Source organism: Plecotus auritus, assembly GCF_963455305.1.
Source record: "Plecotus auritus genome assembly, chromosome: 7".
NCBI lineage: Eukaryota > Metazoa > Chordata > Mammalia > Chiroptera > Vespertilionidae > Plecotus > Plecotus auritus.
The window spans coordinates 46,650,401-46,665,500 of NC_137774.1; the positions used below are offsets into that span (position 1 = coordinate 46,650,401).

At 43.4% G+C, this 15,100-nt stretch overlaps 1 protein-coding gene across 6 annotated transcripts in view; it reads right to left on the bottom strand.

Moving 5' to 3' along the window:
* Window positions 1-15,100, bottom strand: part of STX8 (syntaxin 8) — a 260,718-nt gene that overhangs the window by 176,787 nt on the left and 68,831 nt on the right. For all 6 annotated transcript variants that reach the window (XM_080677315.1, XM_080677312.1, XM_080677317.1 and 3 more), the window contains one exon: window positions 4,631-4,723. In XM_080677315.1, coding sequence (XP_080533441.1) covers window positions 4,631-4,723 — 93 coding nt within the window. The remainder of the gene's footprint in view (window positions 1-4,630; window positions 4,724-15,100) is intronic.

A 15,100-nucleotide genomic window follows, 5' to 3' on the forward strand; every position in this document is an offset into this window, starting at 1 on the left:
AACCTTAATTCCATCAGTGACCTGATGCCCCTTGGCCATGTAACCTAACATATTCACAGGTTCTATAGTATGTAGACAACTTTTTTGGGGGGCGAGGGGTGTGTACTCTTCTGCCTACCACAGTACTTTATACCAATCACATCAGCCCTTCTGGGGTGAGGCCCAAGCATCAATACTGTTTATAGGTCCCCAGATAATTTCAATGTGCTGAAAAGTTTGAGAACCAGTGCCTTTGTTGGATATGTGGAGAGAATATACTTAGTCCTCTACTTTCATATTGCCTCTCATGTTTGCATGACAGATATAAGCCCCACACATGCACAGAAGAACATCACACAGTTACATACCCACGCATCTGCCATCCTAATCGCAGTCGGAGACTCTTCATCATATTTTAACCCCATCCTTTTCGTTTCCACCCTGCCTCCCAGTCCTCATCTTCCTTCTAGCCCCAGATGCGTACATGTGTACATAGACAAACATGAGGTATTTTTCCATTCATTGCCAAAATAAGCTATTTTCCCTGTGGTGGCCTCCCAGAGAGACCGAGTTACGCTGGTGGTTTTCCAACATGCACATTTGCTCCTCAGAAATGGGGCAGAGTCAGCCATTTTCTTTCATTAGAACCAAGAGGCTCTAAGGATAAAAATTATATCCCTGCTCAGACTATAATCAGCCTCTACTGCTTTTGTATCTGTAGGTGTTGAGAATAGGGCTGCAGCCCTCACCGGACTGTTACTGTGATCTGAGCATACACTGAGGAATCTGGACAATGGAGAAGGACACCACTTTTGTTGTAAATATCTCTATTTGATTTACTGACCTACTGAATTATTCTCTTGGTTTTCATTAAATGAGAGAAACAATAGTGTAAGATAAAGGCCAACCAGGCCATTTTGGAATCAAGTACCAAAACCTTACTAAAAAAATACATTGTACTTAGAACATAACCACAAAGCTGAAGGGTCAAATTACCATCAATTTAGAAATTCAGTTTCCAATCTCCTCATACAGAATTAAAAAGGGCCTGACCAACACTAGGGATTATCTTGTTCACATGTCAGTGACCAAGCCTAATGAGGGCAAGGGTGAGCAGTTTAGTGGCAATGCCAGTGAGGGGAGACTTAAGTGTGCAGTGGACCTGGGGCTGGTCGCTGGTGAAGGTGCGGGTTGGCAGGAGAGAGCAGTGGAGGCCAAACCAAGGTTGCCTCATACAACAGTTTAGTGCTTCAGTTCAAGGTGAACTGCACAGGAGGCTGGGCACAGAGGGCTCCATCAGGGCTTACTAGAAACGTCCTTCAAGTTCATGCTCAAGAGGACAGGGCCTTTTGAAAGGAACAAACAAGAAAATAAACGGGACTGAACTGACTGAAGTAGGTGTTGCTGAGACCTAATTCTGGCATTGGCCAAACCTTCAAGCAGGGGTGGGGAACGTCTGGCCCTCAGGCCATATAAGGCCCAAGAAATCACTTGGTCTGGCCCTGCCAAGGCAGTAGGGGTGAGTTAATTAAATGTCTGACCAAATACAGCAGGCTAATCTTTAAGTTGATAATTCTGTATGGCCCATGAATGATGTTATAAATATCCACATGGCCCTTGGCAGAAAAAAAGGTTCCCCACCCCTGTTAAAGCCAGCACCACAAAGAGCCACAGGCACAGTTCTGGTGGATAAAACAGCTATTTCACCAGTCTCTGCCAGTGTGTGCCAGTCCCCATCATTCTTTTTGATGCTCAAATATCCCAAATTCGGCCAATCATCTTTATGTATCTCTGTCAATCTTTGCACCTTTCCTTTCCTGAAAGAAATCAAGGTGATAAGGAAGACCACTGTCTCAATAACATCAATACTGGGTGTGAGGGACCAGTGTGTCCTTTGAAAGAACTACAAAATAACTACTATGCTCCCTGAAGGACACAAATGATCAGAGATTTTATATACTTACCAGTGAACTACCATTATAAAGGTATGTTAGAGCCCGTCAGCTGAATTTTCATGTTGAAAGGTTAGGAAGGTAATGTGGTAGGCTGAATAATAAATATATACCCTCATCCTGATCCCTGGAATCTGTGAATGTTACCTTATATGGCAAAGGGACTTTGCAGGTGTGTTAATAAGTGAAGGATAAAAAAGGAGGAAGAATTAAGATATAAAATTGCCAGCTACAAAAATAGTCACAGGAATGTAAAGTACAACATAGGGAATATAGTCAATAATATTGTAGTAACTGTGTATGGTATCAGATGGGTACTAGACTTATCAGGGTGATCCCTTCGTAAGCTATATAAATAACTAATCCCTATGTTGACCTCCTGAAACTAATAGAATATTGTATGTCAACTATAATTGAAAAAAATAATTATAAATTAATTAATTAAAGATGGGAGATGCAGAGATTATCCTGGATTATGTGGTTGGGCCCTAAATGTAACCACATGTCCTGATAAAAGGGAGGCAGAGAGGAATTTGACACAGAAGGCAATGTGACAATTGAAACAAGGTGTGTGGTGCTGGCTTCAGAGATGAAGGAAGGGGCCACGAGCAGAGGAATACAGGGAAGGTAGCTCTAGAAGCTACAAAAGGCCAAGAGGTGACTTCTCCGCAGGGCCTTGGAAGGGACCCCTAATTTCAGTCTAGTGAAACTCATTTCAGACTTCTGATCTCCAGGACTGTAAGGGAGTAAGTGCGGGTTGTTTTAAGCCACTAAGACTAAGTGACTAAGTTTGTGATAATTTGTTAGAATAGCAATAGGAAACTAACTCAGGTGTGGCCTGGGCTTTGGGAGTTTTAAAAGCTCCCCAGGTGATTCTAGTATGCAGCAAAGTACAATAACTATTGAACTAGAGTTACCAGAGGAAAGACTAGATAAGGACATGCTGGTGTGGTTGCTTATGTGGGAAAAATGTATGGGAAGTCAGCAAGTCACCTCACCCAAGAATGAACCATCAATCTTTAACCATCTACCCACAGATTACTACACAGCGGCCTATCCAAGCACGTCATAGGATGGGCATGCTTCCCCAGTGTGGTATCCCTTCTAGTCTGACCCACTGCAGATGCTAAATTTCCTTGGGATAAAGAACAACTACACATATGGTAGGCAGACTTTCTACAGAGCTAACTTTCTTACCAACACCACCTTTCACAGAAGGAGCAGGCCAATGACTACATTATATGCAAATACATGAATCAGCACATTCACGTGAACACTATCAGGAAAAGGACTAAACTGTCTTCCTCTCTGGGCTTAAACTACGAAAAACCACTATTAGGATTGTACAGATGGAGAGTTTTTCATTTGCTTTAGTAATCTATTTACTTACGATAGATTATATATTATTTATTTGGGAACAAAGTAACTCATTCTTCATAGAAATCCAGAAAATTACAACTTGTACAATTTTGCCAGGGGCAGCCCCCCCTCTAGAGAGAGCATTTGCCTGCTCCTGGGGCTTCCTCATACCATGGTACATGATAAGTTTACTAAAAAGCCATTCCATCATGAGCCTCCATAGTACTATCACCAACAGCCAAAACCCACAACCTCTTACTTTTTATTTTTCTTTCCCTACTTTGTCTTCTCCAGAGAGGAAGCTAGTGAAGTAGAAAAGGCAGTCACATGAGAATCAGAAGACCTGTTTGGAATTTCAGTTCCATCCCGTATAAGTGATGTCATGTTAGGAGTCCCTCAGCCACTGTGAGCTCTGTCTCTAACAAACAGATACCATTGCCTTCACAGTGTTGATGAAATAAAACAACACAGATGAAACTGCTTGGCACATAGTAAGAACTTCACGAGGCTCAGCTTTCACACATCAACCTATGCTGAAGCTTCTCACGTCTCATCTTCCGTCGTCCTCTCATGAGCTCTGGCCCTGTATCTCCCACTGTCTCCTCAATGCTCCGGCTCGGATCTCTTACTGGCATCTCCATCTGGACATGTCTAAACTGGATTTATGACCTGCACTCACAAACCATGACCCTCCAATTGCCCTGACCGTGTCCATCAGTTAAAATGCCATCAGTCCCCTGCCCCATCCTTTCTTCTCCATTCCTACTGCTCACCTCTCATTCAGGCTCAGAGCCTCGCAGCTCACATCTCAAGCACAGGAGCCTGTCAGATTAAAGCTCTGTCTCTTCCAAGCCAGCCTGCTTGTGGACTGTAAATGAGTCTCTCTTCAAACAGATTCACCACATCAAGCCCTGAATAAAGATCCTCAAGCACTTTCTCGCCCTGCAGCTGGTATCTGTGATGGAGGAGGAGCCACTCCACCGGGCATGCAGAGGACAGTCCCCGAAGCTTCCCTGTGCCTCCCGTCAGTGTGCAAGGCACTGAGCAACTTCACTGCATTATGCATTAAGGAAAGCTCTCAGAATAAATGGATCGTTAAACAAAGTATTTTTAAAAGCAGTTCCAGAGAACTGGAAATTTTTTATCCAATTTCTTTACATAGTATTTAGTAACTACAATCTAAGTCTGCCACAAACCACCCTCAACTGCATTAAATATAATAATCCATCGATAGTAAACCACGTTACATGTTTTGTAATATTACAATCATTTAACAAATAGTCAAGCCTTCAGTATTTATACTAAGTAGCAAATGTGGTCAATCTCAGAGATGTTCTTACCATTTTGTTCCTCCAGCTCATTCCCAATCTCTTGCCCCATTTGTTTTTGGCGACTTATGATAGAAGAAAGGGCATCGAGGCCTGCATCCTGTTCTGAAAGAAAAAGTAAAACACTCAACTAAAAACCAAAGGAAACCATTTAAAGTCCAGAAATATACCCAGGGGCATAACACAACTCAATATATGATAAAAGTAACATTTTAAATTATTAGGAAAAGGAAAGAGAAAACAGTTAACATTATTGGAACAAAATGAAGGAAAAAAAATTAAGTATTTACCTCATACCTTAAACTAAAATTATTTCCAGATGAATTAAAATTTTAAATATTAAAAATGAACATAATATTTGACTACATAAACATTTAAACTTTCGAATATTTGATACATAAAGAGCATGTGCAAATCAATAAGAAAGACTTATTCTTCTAAGTTTTAAAATGGGCAAAGGATATAAATAAGAAATGAAAATGAAAAAGAATGCAAATACGCGGGGTTAACTAAGTGTGAAGAACTAGAAGCTCCTACGTACTGTGTCATGGGAGGACAGTTCACATACCTTTCTGGAGAGCAAATTGTGCCTACCTTTTTATCTGTCAGCTCTATGTCTAGAAATGTATATAAGAAAGGATCAGACCGCATGCAAGATGTACATCCAGTGACATTCCTTGATACATCACTTCCTGTGCTAGTTATCAATGTATTACCTCTCAGCTCCAAGTTGACCCCCTTTTGACTGCTCTGTGAAAATGGACCTGGGTCCTTTAAATATTTTTCCCTTGGCCATCTTTGTCAGTAAGAGGGGACTACAGAGACATCACAGGAGGAAAGGTTTGCTTCCTGCCTCCAGCCTGCTCTCTCGACAGGCTCCCACAGCCTCCCAGCTTATCCAGTGTCCTCCAGCACACAGAGGCCAGCAGCACCCCAAGGTCAGCAGGGCACCCCTCTGTGGGCAGTTTCTTAACAGAGTGCCTCCACTTGAACACTTCCCCATGAATAACATCCCTAGCATCCTAGAGGGCAGATTCCAGCAGGTTCCACAGCCTGGCTGCAAACCACAGTGACCTCTCTGAAATCGTTACTCTAATGTCCTGTTATCCTATGTAATAAAAGAGTAATATGCAAATTGACCATCACTCCAAGACACAAGATGGCCACCCCCATGTGGTCAAAGATGGCTGCCCCCATGTAGACACAAGATGGCCACCACAAGATGGCCTGCAGGGGAGGGCAGTTGTGGGCAGTTAGGGGTGACCAGGCCAGCAGAGGAGGGCAGTTGGGGGTGACCAGGCCTGCAGGGGAGGGCAGTTAGGGGTGACCAGGCCATCAGAGGAGGGCAGTTGGGGGAGACCCGGTCTGCAGGGGAGGGCAGTTGTGGGCGATCAGGCCAGCAGGGAGGGAAGTTGGGGTGACCAGGCCAGCAGAGGAGGGCAGTTGGGGGAGACCAGGTCAGCAGGGGAGGGCATATGGGGGGGACCAGGCCTGCAGGGGAGGGCATTTGGGGGGACCAGGCCTGTAGGGGAGGGCAGCTGGAGAGGACCAGGCCTGCAGGGGAGGAAAGTTGTGGGTGATCAGGCAAGCAGGGAGGGCAGTTAGGGGTGACCAGGCCGTCAGAGGAGAGCAGTTGGGGGAGACCAGGTCTGCAGGGGAGGGCAGTTGTGGGGGACCAGGCCTGCAGGGGAGGACAGCTAAGGGCAACCAGACTGGCAGGGGAGGGCAGTTAGGGGCAATCAGGCCGACCAGGGAGCAGTTATGCGTCGATCAGGCTGGCAGGGGAGTAGTTAGGGGGTGATCAGGCTGGCAGGCAGAAGTGGTTAGGGGCAATCAGGAAGAGGCAGGCAAGTGGTTGGGAGCCAGCAGTCCTGGATTGGGAGAGGGATGTCCCAGATTGGAGAGGGTGCAGACTGGGCTGAGGGACACTCCCGCCCCCATGCATGAATTTCATGCACCGGGCCTCTAGCAGTTAATAATTCTGTATATTAAACTTTCAATCCTCTTTCTCCTAATTGGACCCACACTAATACATTTATAATAGTGAAAAACTGGAAACTATCCAAATGCCCAAACACAATTTCTTTAAAAATGTGTATATAGCCATATAATAAAACACTACAGAGCCATTAAAAGTGATATGGTCCATGGATATTTTGATGTTGAAAGAAATCCATGATATGTTATTAAGTGTAAAAATGCAGTACATAAAACAATAAATAGTAAAAATCGAATTTTTGTTTTTTAAAATGTATTGCTTTTCTAGATTGTAAAAATTTAAAGAAAAAAGAACTCAAAGTACTTTCTTTAAAATTTTATATTGGTTTGTTCTTTGCAGTCTCAGTAATCTCTTTGTAAGAACCGTTTTCTTTGCTTTCAGGTGCATTTGGAAGAACATTCTGAGGCTGAATCTAAGGAGTCTTTCTACCCAGGCAATATGCCAGATGAGGGTAACATGCCAATTGTGGCTTCATTTGTTGATGGGGTTCTTTTCATGACTAGTTCACATAAAGGCATATCTTCAAAAGCAGAAATCACAACCGTCTTCTTATGCAAGATCACGTTAACATTGACTTGTATTTTTTCCTAGTCTTTTTATGGAATTAAGCCATTATGCTTAACTCATTAATTCATCTGGAATTTATTTAAACTAATGGTGTGAGGTAAGGACCCCTTAGTGACATTTTTTGACACCACGTATTTTTCAAACTATACAAATGACCTGCTTTCTCCAGGGATCATTCTAAGGGACCATTTTATAGCAAAATCTCTTTATAATGAGGTCCTTTTGGTCTTTAGTAACAACCTCTTGGATGGCTTCCAAGATAAATCTATCATCAACCTAGTGCTGCTATAGGATGACCAATATTATAGCAAAAATCCAAACGCATCCCGAAAAGAATCTACATATAGAACTGAGGGTCAAGAGTCAACATGAATTAAAAGGTAAAACAATTTAAAAAGAGGAAAGAAGATTCCTCTACAGTTTTCAATTAGAAAAAGAATCATTAAAGTTATGAAGTTGTTTTATCTAGTAGAGACACAGATTGTGAATGAAAAATAACTACTCTGCACTCTTTTCTCTCAACCTTGACTCATGATATGGTTTAACTACCTAAAGGTTCTCTTTCTAATGCAAAACAGAAAGAGGGCTAAACATTCTGCTCAACTGAAATCATTTCTGTAAAAACTTAGCATCTCCTCACTGTGGTTAAGTGCGATAACATTTTCATTCCACAATCCAAAGACACAGACAGTCCAGGGAACTGAGACACTGCATATGTGATGATGATATTGATGACCTGAGCTTCTCCAAACCCTAAAGCAGCAATTCCAAGGGCAGGTGGTATGGTCATCTCAGAGACAATGAACCAAGTAAAATACTGTACTTAACAAAAATATAAAAAGTCATGCAGAACCATGCAAAACTATGATGTCATACTGACTAGCTCATTACTGTCATCTGCCCTACCCTATCACATATCCCAAGTCATTATATCACAATAGATCATTTGCAACATACAACAGTCTATTAATCATTCTTCAATTTTATAATGATGTTTATTTTTTAAAAATGGGTAACCATTGTGATACGTAGAATAATGTGCCCCCTAAAGATTCCCATTTCCTAATCCCAGGAACGTGGGAATATATGAGTTTACTCAGCAAAAGGATCTTTGCAATTGTGATTAAGATTAAGGCATTTGAAATGGGATATTATTCGGATTGTCCAGGTGGACCCAAGTGGAATCATGAGTCCTTAAGACAGAAACCTCCTCTAGCTGCCGTCGCAGGGAGACATGAAGAAAGATCTGAGAGATGCAACTACTGGTTTTGAAGACTGAAGCAAGGAACGACGAGATGGTTGGCAGCCTCTAGCAGCTGGAAAAGGCAAGGAGATGCCTTCTCTGGAGCCTCCATCAAGGAAGCCCTCACCTTGGCCCCAGCCCAGAGACCCACAGTGACCTTCTGACCTACAGAACTGTAAAATAATAAGTTTGAATTTTAAGTCACCAAATTTGTACTAATTTATAATGACAGACTAGAAAATGAATACAATCATTTTTTTTAAATCCCTTTGGAATAATTAGGTGTTTGGAGATTTTCTATCTTTAGATATTCAGAAAAGCCATCTTCTAACTTAATATCATGTAATTGTGGGAGGACTATCTGGTGGCTGCAGATTAAAAATAAAGAGTCATCATACTGTATTCTTACCAAAAATAACAAACTTGATCCTGATCAAGCCACTAAATCTAACTACCAATTTACAGAAAACATGTGGGACAAAGGAATATTTTAATATATGGGCATACAAATAGCAAGATCTAGATGATGGGAAACTACACGGCAATTGACCCTGTTTCTTCAACCAAGAAAAGGCAAAGAAAAAAAAGAGAGAGAGCTGGCAAAGGAACCTATCTATTAAAGGAACTGAAGGGACATCAATTAGTTGCAATAGACAGACTATATTCAGATCATGAATTGAACAACCTAAAAATAACAAAATCAAACATCATGGGACAATCAAGGAAATCTGAACACTCGATGTTTGATTATACTATGGAATTATTGTGAACTTGCTAAGGGTGATAATGGCATTGTGATTATATTTTTAAAAAACAGTCCTTATCTGTTTAAAACATACTTTAGAGACATATTTTGGAATATTCACCCATTAAATAATACCTGAGATTTGCTTCAGAAATAATCCATGGAATAGGTAGTTGGGTAGACATATGGATGAAACACAATGGACTATGAATTGATAATTGCTGAAACAATTGATGGGTAGACTGGAATCATTACCTTACTCTCTCTACTTTTTTGTTTGAAATTTTCCACAGCAAAAAATTATCAACATTTTAACAAGTAAATAAAACAAAGGGGCAGTTCTAAGAGCTGCAGCCTCAGGCCCCTGACTAAGCACATGACAAGGGCCCCTAGGGCTGGGCTGTGTCTTCATTTCCTTTGTCTTTGTCCCAGTTCAGAGCCCAACTGGTGGCAAAGTGCAAGTACTTAATAAATGATGTTAAATCAAGGAATAACCAAAGAGACAGCTAGGTCTGTAGAAGGAAGAGATTTAGTCTCTATTAGACCTATGAAAGGGCTTCTTGTCAATACAAGACAACCTTCTAAGTTCAGGTAGTAGAAAAGTTGATGAAGTTTATTGCCCAGTGCCCAGAGAGAAGCAATGGAAATTCCAACGTTTTACATATAGAAGGAGCTCTCCCTGGATAAGGAGAAGTAAGGAACAAATGAGGAAAAGATTAAGTCAAGCTGGATAAAGTTAATCACTTTCCCAGCATTGGAAAGACTTTTAGAGCAAGATCTAAGAACAGATGATTTTATTTTGAGATTTTAGTGAAAGATTCCTGGTCTAGGTGATAGTTACAAGAAAGAAAGAAAAAAGTTGTCTGTGAAGAAAGGATTGCAAGAGTTTAAAGATTAGCTACTAAGACTTGCTGGTGTAAAATGGAGTCTGGCTAGCCACCTTCCCACCACTATTTTACATAAAAATATTTAGAGGCCGAAGAACACAGAAATCTAGAAAAAACGTGCGGCTTTCTGCTAAAATCCAGAAAGGACACCTATAAAATAACAGTTAAGGAACCCCATCAACAAAGACCTCCTGAGTGAAGGTAGAACAATACCTCATACCTTCTTCAAGGTCTGCAGTCTACTCAGAGACAGGGTTCTGTATTAATCAAAAAGTTACCTTCCCTTGTTCTATCTCGGGAATTTTTGAGGTGATCTAGATATTGTCATCACCTCCTCCATCTCATGCTTAATGTCCATTTGTGCCTCAAATTACAGCATGACTAACACAGAAGCCGAGACAGGCTGACTGGCTGTAACAAAGCCTAGCTTCTAGCTTAGGCAAGGAAGGCATTCGTTGCAGCGTCCAAGATCTGCCAACAAACTGTTATTTTAGGATGATTTTCAAAGTGTTTCTAAGGGTCAACTAAAGTACAGAAAGGCTAACAGAGTATATGGGCCAAAGGAAGTTAGAAATGACCCTTCATGGTGCTTTATTTTTATCTGGTGTAGGCCCTGGTGATGAAACAAAGCCATAGCAACCTTAGCACATTGCCAAGTCTTGAGGCAGAGAAAGGCCAATAGGGCTTCATGTAAATTTTTACTTCCATTTTTGTTTTTATCCTTGAAGATCAACTGCTAGGAAAGCAAAGAGGGATACAGCATTCCAAAACACGAAGGTAAAAGCAGAAAAACAAACTGACCTACAGTATGAGCTGCTACTCTCGTCCATTCCTTCCTCTCTCCACCCTCCAACAAACCGCCAAGGCTTCGCATCGCAATAAGGATGCTCTTTGTCCCAGAGACTCACTGACAAAAACTTGCAGGTGACATCCGCTCACATTGAATGTAGCACCTTCCTGGTGACAGGGATACTGTACCTAACTAAAACAGCTTTTCCTGGCACAAAGCCACAATGCAAGAAAATTCCTTAGTGTGAGCTAACAAGACCCGCTTTTCAGGAGCCGTGGATCCTGAAGAGTGAAGCACGGCTAATGAATGGCCATCCTTCGGGGAAAGCTGCATTGCTCTAGATTTTTCCACTTTGCTTCAAACATGACAATGGGTGAGGCATGTGGGACACCGTGTCTCATTCGCTGGAGATCTTAACAATAGAATTAGACTTCTGTTTCTTGCCAAAATGAATGGACAGGAACCAGATTTACTTCTGGCCTGAAACTTGGGGGAAAAGCACACACACACAAAACCACAGGCAAAATATACCACCCGCCCCCCCCAAAAGAAACACATAGTTTCAAGACACAGACATCAGGAATTGAAGTACGTGATCCCTGAGAGATGGGAAATAAACGAGATTACTGCCCTGGGAGGGCTGCCAGGCTGTGGGGGTGGGACAGGTGAGCCCAGGTGGAGCCTGGCCATCACCCTGAGTTGAAAAGAATCAGAACAGGTCAGGGTGGCTAAAGTATATAGGGCACAGGACCACAGAGGAGAGAGGTGCGCAGAGAAAAGCCTGGGGGTCTGCACGGGCACGGGGTCAGGGTCCACTGGAGGCTTCAGCTGAGTGCTGAGGGCATTTATCTGAGGAAACTAACCAAGGCTGGGGAAAGCACCCCCGGAAAGGGGCCTCTGGGATCAAACAGGGTTGGACACAGTTCCATTCCCACTGACCAGGTCACCTCATAATTCATTAGGCAGAGTGCAGGCAGGCCTCGTTTTACGGCACTTCACTTTATTGCACTTCACAGACGTTGTGTTTTTTACAAATTGAAGGCAAGACCCTCTACCAGCCAGAAGATTACGACTCCCTTCATTGTGACGCTCACTTCACTGCAATGGTCTGGACCCGAACCTGCAATGTCCCCGAGGTGGGTCTGTGCTCAGAATGGTTTTGGCTCAGTAGTGGAGTAAATGACCGCTAGCCTGGCGTCAGCAAACATTTTCTATAAAGGGCCAGATATTAAATATTTTAGGCTTTGTGGTTCATACTGTCTCGAGACCAACTACTAAACTATGCTATTGTAGCAGAAAAGCATCCATAGATAAAATGAATAAGCATGGCTGTGTTCCCAGGAGACTTTATTTATGGACACTAAACTTTGAATTTCATATAATTTTCAGTCACAAAATATTCCTCTTTTGACTATTTTCTGAACACTTAGAAATGTAAAACACATTTTTAGTTTATAAAACACAGGTAGCAGGCCAAATGTGGCCCACAGGTTAAGGTCTGCTGACCCCTGCTCTAAAGCAGACACTGCTCTGGTCCACATTACAAAGCAAGACCCAAATAACAGCATCCCAGAAAAGAATCTCAAAAATATTTCTAGAAATACAAAGCTATCCAGGACCAGCCCTGGATGGTGTTTCTCAGTGGTTAGAAAAGTCAGCCTGCAAACCAAAGGGCCACAGGGCATGTTTCTGGGTTGCAGATTCAATCCCCAGCCCTGGTCAGGCCATGTGCAGGAGGCAACCAATCTCTCTTTCTCTCTTCCTCCCTCCCTGCCTGCCTGCCTTCTTCCCTCCCTCCTCCTTCCCTCTCTTCTACTTTCTCTAAAAGTCAATGAAAAAAAATATTCTCAGGTGAGGATTAACTATATATATATATATATATATATATATATATATACACACACACACACACACACACACACACATATACATACACACACACACATATACATACACACATACACACACACACACACTAGAGACACGGTGCACAAATTTGTGCATGTGTTGGTCTGGCCAGCGCGCCCTAATGGGGGCCCGATAGGGCTGGGCCGGTGGGGGGGCCAATCGGGGGCTGGGCCAGTGGAGGAGGGGGGCCGATTGGGTCCGAGATCAGGCCAGTTGGCTGCCACAGTGCGCGTCATAGCCACCAGTTGTTCTGATCATTCCACCATTCCAGTCGCTGGGCTTGTATATATATATATAGATAGATAGATAGAAAAATTCACAGTACCTGGCTTCCAAATGAATACTTCCCCTCTAATATTAGAAATAAGGCAAGGATGTCTGCTCTTATCATTTCTATAAGGCAGGGGAGGAAAAAAAGACATCCAGATTGAAATGAAAGAGGGAAACTATGCCAACTGAAAAACAGAGACCATCAGAGTGGATCAAAACAGAGGAGCCAGGAGAAACCAAGATGGCGGCATAGGTAAGCACCTAAACTGCTGCCTTGCACAAAAATTTCAAAACTACAACTAAAAGACAGAACGGACACCATCCAGAACCACAGGAAAGCTGGCTGAGTGAAAATTCTACAACTAGAAGGAAAGAGAAAAGCTCACAGAGAATTGGAGGTACGGCAAAGGGTCTTTGTGCGCGCAGAGAGGAAGGGTGGCTGAGAGCCTGGCTGACTTTCTCTGGCGGAAGGGGGAAGGAAGCCCCCGACCGCACTGAACCCCAGTTCTGACTGCACTGAACCCCAGTCCTGGGCGAAACCCCGTGTACCCAGGCTCATACAGGGGGAGTCTGGACTGTCAGGTAGAGAGAAAGGCACCCGGAGACTCGGCGACCCGGGGGAGACCCGGGGGAGCCCCGGCAGGCAGGGTTCTGGAGGCGCGCGCGCCAGTGTGCACAAAGCCTGCAGAGGTTGCCACAGGCTTTCCTTAGCAGAAGGGAGTCCGAAGCTCCTGACTGCACTGAACCCCAATTCTGACTGCACTGAACCCCAGTTCCAGGCGAGCCCCTGGGGACCCGCGCTCTTACGGGGGGGAATCTGGACTCTCGGGCAGAGACTCGGGAGCCGGGGAAGGCAGAGGTCTGCAGGCGCGCACATGCCAGTGCGCACAAAGGCTGCGGAGGTTGCCACAGGCTTTCCCTAGTGGAAGGGAGTCAGAAGCTCCTGACTGCACTGAGCCCCAGTTCTGACTGCACTGAACCCCAGTTCCAGGTGAGCCCCTGGGGACCCACGCTCTTGTGGGGGGAATCTGGACTCTCGGGAGGAGACTCGGGAGCCGGGGAAGGCAGAGGTCTGAAGTTGCGCGCGCACGCGCAAGAGCAAGGCTGACTGGAAGCCAAGACTGTCTGCTCCGCCCTGAGACTCCACCCCATCCAAGCTGAGCACAGAGGCTATTGCAATTTGGCAAGTCTAATCCTATAAGGCTGTCTCCAGCACCGAACTTCTCCCAGCGTAGACACAGCTGATCCTTACAGCCAACTGGCCTGGAGGTCAATTCCTCCCAGTGATACCAACAACAATCAAGACTTAACTACAACAAGGCTGTACACACAGTCCACAAAGGGGTGCACCAAGAGTGTCCACCTCAGGTTAACTGGGGAGGCCGACCCACTGGGCCATATAGGAAACCTAGCACACAAATCTACCCTACCAACTCAGGGAAGCAATGAAAATGCGGCGTCAAAGAAACAGATCACAAATGAAAGAAATGGAGGAAAACAAACGACTGGATATAGAATTCAAAACCACGGTTATAAGGCTTTTCAAGAATATCCTAGAAAAGGCCGATAAATATAACGAGACCCTCGAAGATATGAAAAAGGACCAACTAGAAATTAAACATACACTGACTGAAATAAAAAATATTATACAGAGACCCAACAACAGACTAGAGGAACACAAGAATCAAGTCAAAGAATTGAAATACAAAGAAGCAAAAAACACTCAACCGAAAAAACAAAAAGCAAAAAAAAAAAAAATCCAAAAAGTTGAAGATAGTGTAAGAAGACTCTGGGACAACTTCAAGAGTACCAACATCAGAATTATGGGGGTGCCAGAAGAAGAGAGAGAGCAAGATACTGAAAACCTATTTGAAGAAATAATGACCGAAAACTTCCCCCACCTGGTGAAAGAAATAGACTTACAAGTCCAGGAAGCGCACAGAACCCCAAACAAAAGGAATCCAAAGAGGACCACACCAAGACACATCATAATTAAAATGCCAAGAGCAAAAGACAAAGAGAGAATCTTAAAAGCAGCAAGAGAAAAACAGTTAATTACCTACAAGGGAGCAC